The sequence below is a fragment of the Dromiciops gliroides genome, chromosome 1, assembly GCF_019393635.1.
Source record: "Dromiciops gliroides isolate mDroGli1 chromosome 1, mDroGli1.pri, whole genome shotgun sequence".
Classification (NCBI taxonomy): Eukaryota; Metazoa; Chordata; class Mammalia; order Microbiotheria; family Microbiotheriidae; genus Dromiciops; species Dromiciops gliroides.
In genome coordinates, this window is record NC_057861.1 from 480,901,551 (window position 1) to 480,911,482 (window position 9,932).

General features: G+C 41.2%; 1 protein-coding gene and 1 pseudogene across 1 annotated transcript; both read left to right on the forward strand.

The window, feature by feature from the left end:
* Window positions 1-295: 295 nt before the first annotated feature.
* LOC122734700 (interferon alpha-3-like) lies at window positions 296-1,522 on the forward strand. Its single transcript, XM_043975704.1, has one exon. It carries the CDS (start codon window positions 363-365, stop codon window positions 909-911), a length of 549 nt encoding a protein of 182 aa, XP_043831639.1. The 5' UTR covers window positions 296-362; the 3' UTR covers window positions 912-1,522.
* An 802-nt stretch (window positions 1,523-2,324) lies between these two features.
* Window positions 2,325-6,853, forward strand: LOC122750662 (annotated as a pseudogene).
* The last annotated feature ends 3,079 nt before the right edge of the window (window positions 6,854-9,932 follow it).

The window sequence follows — 9,932 nt, forward strand, 5'->3', positions numbered from 1 at the left end:
ATTCTACAAGGACAGAAAAGGATATGCAAGTCCTTTCAAGACATCTTCTCAAACCAATGTAGAAACTAGGTAGAAGAAATCCTTTGCTAAGGCATGTAGAGTCAGGACTCTTTGCAATATTTAAGGGAGAGCTGAGAGATCTAGGAGTCTGAGAGGCCAAGAAGCTGAATCTTTACCAAGAGGCTCAGAAGCTGAGTTTTTACCATGATGTCCTGTAGGGTGCTGCCACTTGCACGTGTGCTGCTCTGATCCAGCACATACTGCTCCCTGGACAGTGACCTGACTCTGTCCCTCTGAAGTATTTAAAGGAGACTCTAGAGGTCTAGGAAGCCTAGAGGCCAAGAAGCTGAGTCTTTACCAGGATGCCCTGTAGGCTGTTGCCACTTGGCCTGCTGCTGCTCTGCTCCAGCACATACTGCTCCCTGGGCTGTGACCTGAATCAGGGGATACAAAAAGACATCTCGCTTCTCAAACAAATCCACACATTTTCCCTCTGGCCGTGTCTGAAGGACAGGACCAACTTCTCCTTCCCAAGGAAAGCCATGGAGAGCAGCCAATTCCAGGGGGGAAATGTCACAGTTATGCTTCATGAGATGCTCCAGCAGATCTTTACCCTCTTCAGCCTCAATACTGCTCCTGCTGCTTGGGATCAGACCCAGCTCACGAAACTGCTCCTTGGACTGGACCAACAAATGGAAATCCTGGAAAGGTGTCTTGGGCAGGAGGCAGAGTGGCAAGAGCCTTCCTTGGTATGTGACCACAACATGCTAGCCCTGAAGAGCTACTTCCAAGGGATAAGCCAGTACCTGCAGGCCAAAAGATACAGTCTTTGTGCCTGGGAGATTGTGTGGATAGAGATCAGAAGGCTATTTCTCTTCATAAACGAACTCACCAGAAATCACAGAAACTAAAGAAGCAGAAATGGATGCTCAGAACACATCAGTGCATTGATTGCTTTCCTCTTTCCTAACACCAAGCACTCCATCTATGGAAAACACATTTCTCCAAAAGAACTGAAGTACACCTGCATCACTGAATGATTGTAGAACAGTGACTTCACATTCATATGCTGAAAGAGGAGAATCCAGAGAATTGTCTGAACACTTGAGTTATTAGACATTTCATAAGTTGCATTTAGTTATAATATTCATCCTGTTCACAATGCAGACACTATTTACTTTTGGAGAATGATCATATTCATCGGGTATTTATGTGGCCTACTCTTCATTGTTATATTTATATATTAAAAACCCTTTTTAATCAAAAGTATTTGATGAGTCTTTGGTCACATAGCTTGTAAGGTTTATATGCATATTTGGAAAAGAACTATATGTGCATGGTCTTGGAAAGCAGAATGGGGAATTGGGGGGTTTGATCATCATTTCACACCATACGGTACAATAAGCACCAAAGAGAAACAACCTGTAGGCAAGAATTCAAATCATGTGAAAGATCCCCTTCAAAACTATGGATAAAGGAAAAGGGAGGGTTTTTTGTTTTTTCCCCCTTCAATCTTTTCCAACCTTATTCCAATGGGAATTGAGTTGCAATTCTACAAGGACAGAAAAGGATATGCAAGTCCTTTCAAGACATCTTCTCAAACCAATGTAGAAACTAGGTAGAAGAAATCCTTTGCTAAGGCATGTAGAGTCAGGGCTCTCTGCAATATTTAAGGGAGAGCTGAGAGATCTAGGAGTCTGAGAGGCCAAGAAGCTGAATCTTTACCAAGAGGCCCAGAAGCTGAGTTTTTACCATGATGTCCTGTAGGGTGCTGCCACTTGCACGTGTGCTGCTCTGATCCAGCACATACTGCTCCCTGGACAGTGACCTGACTCTGTCCCTCTGAAGTATTTAAAGGAGACTCTAGAGGTCTAGGAAGCCTAGAGGCCAAGAAGCAGAATCTTTACCAAGAGGCCCAGAAGCTGAGTTTTTACCACGATGTCCTGTAGGCTGTTGCAACTTGCAGGTGTGCTGCTCTGATCCAGCACATACTACTCCCTGGACAGTGACCTGACTCTGTCCCTCTGAAGTATTTAAAGGAGACTCTAGAGGTCTAGGAAGCCTAGAGGCCAAGAAGCTGAGTCTTTACCAGGATGCCCTGTAGGCTGTTGCCACTTGGCCTGCTGCTGCTCTGCTCCAGCACATACTGCTCCCTGGGCTGTGACCTGAATCAGGGGATACAAAAAGACATCTCGCTTCTCAAGCAAATCCACACATTTTCCCTCTGGCCGTGTCTGAAGGACAGGACCAACTTCTCCTTCCCAAGGAAAGCCATGGAGAGCAGCCAATTCCAGGGGGAAAATGTCACAGTTATGCTTCATGAGATGCTCCAGCAGATCTTTACCCTCTTCAGCCTCAATACTGCTCCTGCTGCTTGGGATCAGACCCAGCTCACGAAACTGCTCCTTGGACTGGACCAACAAATGGAAATCCTGGAAAGGTGTCTTGGGCAGGAGGCAGAGTGGCAAGAGCCTTCCTTGGTATGTGACCACAACATGCTAGCCCTGAAGAGCTACTTCCAAGGGATAAGCCAGTACCTGCAGGCCAAAAGATACATCGGGTTTTTCAGCCTTGACAATCCATTTCTTGAATTTATACCCATGTAGTGCCACTCCTGCCACACCTACTGCTGCCTGTCCTGGGATTTACAGGCAGGATTCCTTTTTAAAAACCAAAAGCCTTAAAAACAAATGACTCGGGCTCTTATTGATTAGCCAATAATAGGTACCAGGCTTTGATGGTTTTTTTTGCCCTTTGGTGACTCAGATTTGCACAGCCCTTCCTCACTTAATCACAATTCACTTCAAGTCATGACAGGATTTCCACTTGTCATGGTACTCTTGGAGAAGGACGAAGAATAATTTACTTACATGCATGAACTCCACCAGATCCATGTGGAGTTTCAATCTTTAGACTCAATCTCTTGACTTCATGCCCACGTAGTACAGCTAGTGCCCCTACTGCCTCTCCTGCTGGTCCTGGGGCTTACATGTTCGATTCATTTTTTAAAGACCAAGCCTTAAAGACAAATCACTTTGGCTCTCATTGATTGACCAAGAATAGGTACAAGCCCAAGACTTCTGGCTTTTGTGGGGTTTTTGTCCCTTGGTGACTAAGACTTACACAGCCCTTCCTCACTTAAATATGATTCACCTCAAGTCTGGACAGGATTTCTCCTTGTCATGGTAGTCATAGAGAATGAAGAACAATAATTTACTTACATGCATGAATTCCACCAGATCTACTTGTTGTTACTCAATCGTTACACTCCATTTCTAGACCTGATGCAAATGTAGTGCCAATCCTGCCCCACCTGCTGCACCTGCTGGGCTTGTTGTTTACAGGCAAGTTTCCTTTTTAAAAGATCAAGCCTTAAGCACAATTCACTCTGGCTCTCATTGGGGGCCAGCTAGGTGGCGCAGTGGATAGAGCACCGGCCCTGGAGTCAGAAGGACCTGAGTTCAAACCCAGCCTCAGACGCTTGACATTTACTAGCTCTGTGACACTGGGCAAGTCACTTAACCCCAATTGCCTCACCTAAATAAATAAATAGATAGATAGATAGATAGATAAAGGATAAATAGATAAATAAATAAATGAATGAATGAATGAATGAATGAATGAATACCAAGCCTTAAACACAAATCCCTCTGGCTCTCATTGATTGGCCAACAATAGGTACCAGCCTAAGCCTTCCGTCCCTTTTATGTTGGATTTTTTTGCCCTTTGGTGACTCAGACTTGTGTTGGGAAAATTTTTAAGTTCGACGGAAGAACAAAAACAACAAAGTTTCCAGGCTGAAGCAAATAGGTTTATTGAGAGAGGGTTAGTCCCCCAACAAAGCCAATAGGTTTATTGAGAGGATTTTAGTCTCCCAATAAAGCCAGTCATCCAGGCATTGGGCCTGAAAGACCCAGAATTACACAATCCATGAGTTTATATACCCTTCCAGAGTTACACTTGTACAGTATTTTATCATTAGTTGTGCTTCTAAAATTAAAACATATTCTTAGGAAATATGAGGAACTACCTAAATGACTATAAATGACAGCATTATGATAACAATAGGGTGGATCATTGTTAGGCCACTGGTCAACAGTGTGAACTCTTATAGGCACTCGTGATTATTAAAATATAGTATTGCTGACTACTAAATCTTGTGATATTACCTAATGCTTGACATTGGAAAATTAGGAAATATGAGAAAAGACTTAACCTTTTGACCTTATGTAATCTATATTAAATAGAATAAATCACAATTTTTAGTTAATATATTGATTATTATCTTAATCAAATCACTTATAACTATGGTAAATCTCTTATAACTAAGGGATGGGGAAAATCTCACTCACACTTGCACATCCCTTCCTCACTTAAATATGATTCCCTTCAAGTCTGGACAGGATTTCCCTTTGTCATGGTAGTCATGGAGAAGGAAGAAAAACAATTTACTTACATGAATGAACTCCACCAGATCCACTTGTAGTTACTCAATCGTTACACTCCATCCCTTGTCTTTATGCCCATGTAGTTTAGCTCCTGCCCCACCTGCCCCACCTGCTGGTCTTGGTGTTTACAGGCAAGATTCCTTTTTTAAAGATCAAGCCTGGGGCAGCTAGGTTGTGCAGTGAATAGAGCACCGCCCTAGATTAAGGAGGACCTGAGTTCAAATCCGGCCTCAGACACTTGATGTTTACTAGCTTTGTGACCCTGGGCAAGTCACTTAACCCCAATTGCCTCACATACATACATACATACATAAATGAATGAATAAATGAGTAAATTAATAAATTAATAACTAAGTGAATAGATAGATAGATAACAAAATAAAGACCAAGCCTTAAACACAAATCCCTCTGGCTCTCCTTGTTTGGCTAACAATAGGTAGTAGCCCAAGCCTTCTTTTCCTTTTATTTTGGTTTTTGCCCTTTAGTGACTCAAGACTTGCACATCACTTCCTCACTTAAATATGATTGACTTCAAGTCTGAACAGCATTTCCTCTTGTCATGGCAGTCATGGAGAAGGAAGAACAATAATTTACTTACATGCATGAACTCCACCAGATCCACTTGTGGTTACTCAATCGTGACACTCCATTTTTAGACCTGATGCAAATGTAGTGCCAATCCTGCCCCCACTGCTGCACCTGCTGGGCTTGTTGTTTACAGGCAAGATTCCTTTTTTAAAGACCAAGCCTAAAACACAAATCACTCTGGCTCTCATTGATTAGCCAACAGTAGGTACCAGCCCAAACCTTCTTTGGCTTTTATGGGTTTTTTTGCCCTTTGGTGACTCAGACTTGCACAGTCCTTCCTCACTTACAATTCACTTCAAGTCATGACAGGATTTCCCCTTGTCATGTTAGTCATGGAGAAGGAAGAACAACAATTTACTTACATGCATTAATTCCACCAGATCCACATGGGGTTACTCAATCTTGATTCTCCATCTCTGGACTTTATGCCCATGTAGTGCCACTCCTGCCAGTCTTGGTATTTAAAGGCGAGATTCCATTTTTAAAGTCTAAGCCTTGAACACAAATCACTCTTGCTCTCATTGATTGGCCAATAATAGGTGCCAACCCAAGCCTTATTTGTTTGTTTTTTTTCCTGTTTGGTGACTCAGACTTGGACAGCTCTTCCACACATAAATACAATTCACTCGAAGTCATAACATCATTTCTCTGTTGTGGTACTCATGGAGAAGGATGAACAACAATTTACTCACATGCATGTAGTCCATCAGATACACTTGGGGTTACTCAATCTTGAAATCCATTGTCAAAACATGCAGAGTCAGTGCTCTCTGAAATATTTAAGGGAGAGCCTACAGAACTAGGAGGCCTAGAGGCCAAGAAGCTGAGTCTTTACCAAGAGGCTAAGAAGCTGATTCTTTACCATCATTTCCTGTAGGCTGTTGCCACTTGGCCTGCTGCTGCTCTGCTCCAGCACCCTCTGCTCCCTGGGCTGTGACCTGAATCAGGGCCTACAGGAAGACTTCTTGCTTCTACACCAACTGAGCATGTTTTTTCCCTTCAGCCATGTCTGAAGGACAGGACCAACTTCTCCTTCCCAAGGAAAGCCATGGAGAGCAGCCAATTTCAGAGGGAAAATGTCACAGTTATGCTTCATGAGATGCTCCAGCAGATCTTTACCCTCTTCAGCCTCAATACTGCTCCTGCTGCTTGGGATCAGACCCAGCTCACACAACTGCTCCTTGGACTTGTGATGTTTAAAATCTAGCCTAGAGTTCCAGCCTGATCGGGTGCTTCCTCAAGTCCTCCACCACGAGCCTGCTTCAGTCACGAACTCTCTAGCAAACTGATTGTGGAAGCTTTTTATAGGTCTGGAACAGAGGTGGTCCTTACACACTGCTTCAAGCTGATTGGTTGGTGTCCTCCAAATCCATTGGTTCACTGAACTTGAAGGTATTCTCAAGTTAAGTTCACAGTCTAGCTTCTGAGAACAATACCTTCTTAAGGGCTAGCCAGGTGTGATTACAATCTAGTTAACTTTGAAGTAGGCTAATCAGCAGTCAATCACTCTCACTTGATTCAATCAGTTTAGATTAATCTCCAGGTGGGTCTTTGAGTATCTCTAAATCCCATTATTTTATCACAGACTGGATCAACAAATGGAAATCCTGGAAAGGTGTCTTGGCCAGTATTCAGAGTGGCAAGAGCCTGCTTTGGGATGTGACAACACCAAGCTGGCCCTGAAGAGCCACTTCCAAGGGATAAGCCAGTACCTGCAAGCCAAAAGATACAGCCTTTGTGCCTGGGAGATTGTGTGGATAGAGATCAGAAGGCTACTTCTGTTCAGGAATAAACTCACAAGAAATCTCAGAAACTAAATAACAAGAAATTGACTCTCAGGACACAACAGCTCACTGATTGATTTCCTATTTCTTAACAACAAGCAGTCCATCATTGGAAAACACATTTCTCAGAAAGAACTGAAATATACCTGAATTCAATGAATGATTTTAAATCAACAAGTTGACATTCATATACTCAAAGAGGAGAATCCAGATAATTTTCTGAAGAGTTGAGTTATTAGACATTTTATAATTGGTATTATTTATAATATTCATCCTGTTCACCATGCTGACATTGTATTTTTGGTTAAACAAAATATTTACAAGGAATTTCTATTGTCTCATCTTCATTGTTATATTTTTATATTAAAAATCATTTTGAGTAAAAAGTATTTGATGGGCCTTTGGTAATAAACTGTTTTACTTGTAAGGTTTATTAGCATATTTCAAAAAGAAACTATATTTTGTTTTGTGTTTTACCATTTTTCTTGTACAATGGAACCTTTATAACTTTTTTGTCTTATTTGTTTTTTTTTTTACCATTTTTATTATACAATGGAATCTTTAAAGGCTTTTTTGTTTTGCTTTGGTTTTTACCATTTTTTGTACAATGGAATCTTTATAGGTGTTTGTTTTGTTTTGTTTTGGTTTTTACTATTTTTCTTGTACCATGCAGTTTTTATTAGGGTTTTTTTGTTTTGTTTTGTTTTTTACCATTTTTCTTGTACCATGCAGTTTTTATAGGTTTTTTTTTTTGGGGGGGGTGTTACCATTTTTCTTGTACCATGCAGTTTTTATAGGGTTTTTTTGTTTTGTTTTATTTTTTACCATTTTTCTTATACAATGGAATCTTCATAGATTTGAAAACAACTATATTTTAAAGGTATTGGAAAACTGTATGGGGAATTTTAGGGTTTGATCATCATCTCACATAATATATTACAATAAGCACCAAATAGTTACAATCTGTAGGTAGGAATTCATATCATGTTAAAGATGCCCTTCAAAACTATGAATAAAGGAAGAGGGAGGTTTTTTGGATATTTCCTCTGCTGACCCTGGCCTCTCCCCTTTTTTTCCCCCCTTCAATATTTCCAAAAATATTTGCAAAATTTATCTAACGGAGAATCTTTAGGAATTGATGTTCTACTCAACCTAGTTCATATGGTTTACACACAGAGTGTGGAAGACTGATCTGGCTTGTACTAGGCAAACAGAACCAAATTCTATTCCTCCTACAAGGGTGAGTTCTTCTGACTAGTCAGAAATCCCCTTACTACCCTTGAATACACTCTGGTGGATGGGCCTGATCTCAATTATGTTATTCACAATGGCTAGCCTAGCTAACCCTGATTCAAAGCCCTCCTAGACACTGTTCTCTAATGAACCTGATCTCAATTATGTTCCTCACTATGGTTAGCCTAGCTAACCCAGATCTAAGGCCCTTAAACACCTTTTTTTTTTCTATTCTCCTACATCTAATTTTACAATTTAAGCCACACACACACAAGGGCAGGGAAGACAGATAGCCATATACAGATAAATGCCAGTCCACTCAGGTCCCCAGAGAGGAGCTTTGCCAATGCTTCTTAGCTGAAGGCCACCTGCATAGTTGTCCAGGAACAAACTCAGCCATTGTGCCATATGAAGTCACCACGAGGTGGACTATTGGTCCAGGTAAATCACCTTTCGATTCGTCCATTTTCCAGCCGAGTCCCTTGAGGGAGTTTGGGACCATGAACTCAGGACTCCTCACTTGCTCCATGCCTCCTGGGCAGGTCTCTCTCTCTCACACACACACACACACACACACACACACACACACACACACACACACACACACACACACACCTCTCAAACACAGTCTTTCAAACACCTTCACAGAATTTATCACTTTCCCACCCAAGCCTATCTTCAGAGGCTAATTAATCCTCTCTTCTGTCAATATAGACAGGCCTTAGATTTTTAAAGCTAAAATTATAAATAATTCTCCATCTAACTGAAAGTCAAGTATTGCACAGTTTCACAGAGAAATTTCTCAGCTCCAGTGAGTAGCAAAAAAGGCAGAAGTTCTTTTTAAAACTGAAACCTAGGAACTACAGAGAGTAATTTACAGTTAGCTTTCTAATTTTTAAGCCCAATTTAAAAATTACTTAGTATCAGAAAGAAAAGTAAAAAAAGAAATGAGTATCTCAATCTGCAGCTTGAAAATACTCACAAGCTTAAAGGTCCAATCCAGTGAGAATTCTGCATTCAGTTCTCTCTCTTCCAAGAAGGGACCAAGGGGAAATGTCCCCAGGGTTGAGCTCAGAGTCCCACGTTGTAAAGGAGGAACCCAAAGGACAGAATTACTGCAGGATGACATTGGGGTCACCAAAATTGTCGGGAAAATTTCTAAGTACAACGAAGGAAAAGAAACAGCAGTTTCCAAGCCATAGAAAATAGGTTTCCTGGGGCAGCTAGGTGGCACAGTGGATAGAGAACTGGCCCTGGATTCAGGAGGACCTGAGTTCAAATCTGGCCTCAGACACTTGACACTTACTAGCTGTGTGACCCTAGGCAAGTCACTTAACCCCAATTGCCTCACCAGAAATTAAAAAAAAAAAGAAAAGAAAATAGGTTTCCTCGGAGAGGGCCTATCTCACAATAAAGCCAGTCAATCAGAGGTTGGACCTGAAAGATCTTGAGTTACAGAATCAACGAGTTTTTATACCCCTATAGAGCTTGAATGCTTCTGTACCATACTAATTAAAAGTATCTAAAATTAAAGCATCTTCTTAGGAAATATTGAAACTGCCTATGTGACAAATGTCAGCATTTTCCAATACCCTTATCAGTCTTCTTGTAGCAACAGGGTCATAATTCTGCTGCATGACCCCTTCTAGTCAAGCATATTACTAGTGAGCTGCATGACCCCCTTGAGTCAAGCATAATACTTGTGGTTTCTAAAATATAATATTGCTGACTATTGTATCTTTGGATATTACTTAATTCTTGACATTGGAAAGTATCATCTGACATTATTAAGTAGTAAGGAGAGATACTTTTTATTTTGTTTTTAGGGTGAGGCAATTGGGGTTAAGTGACTTTCCCAAGGTCACACAGCCAGTAAGTG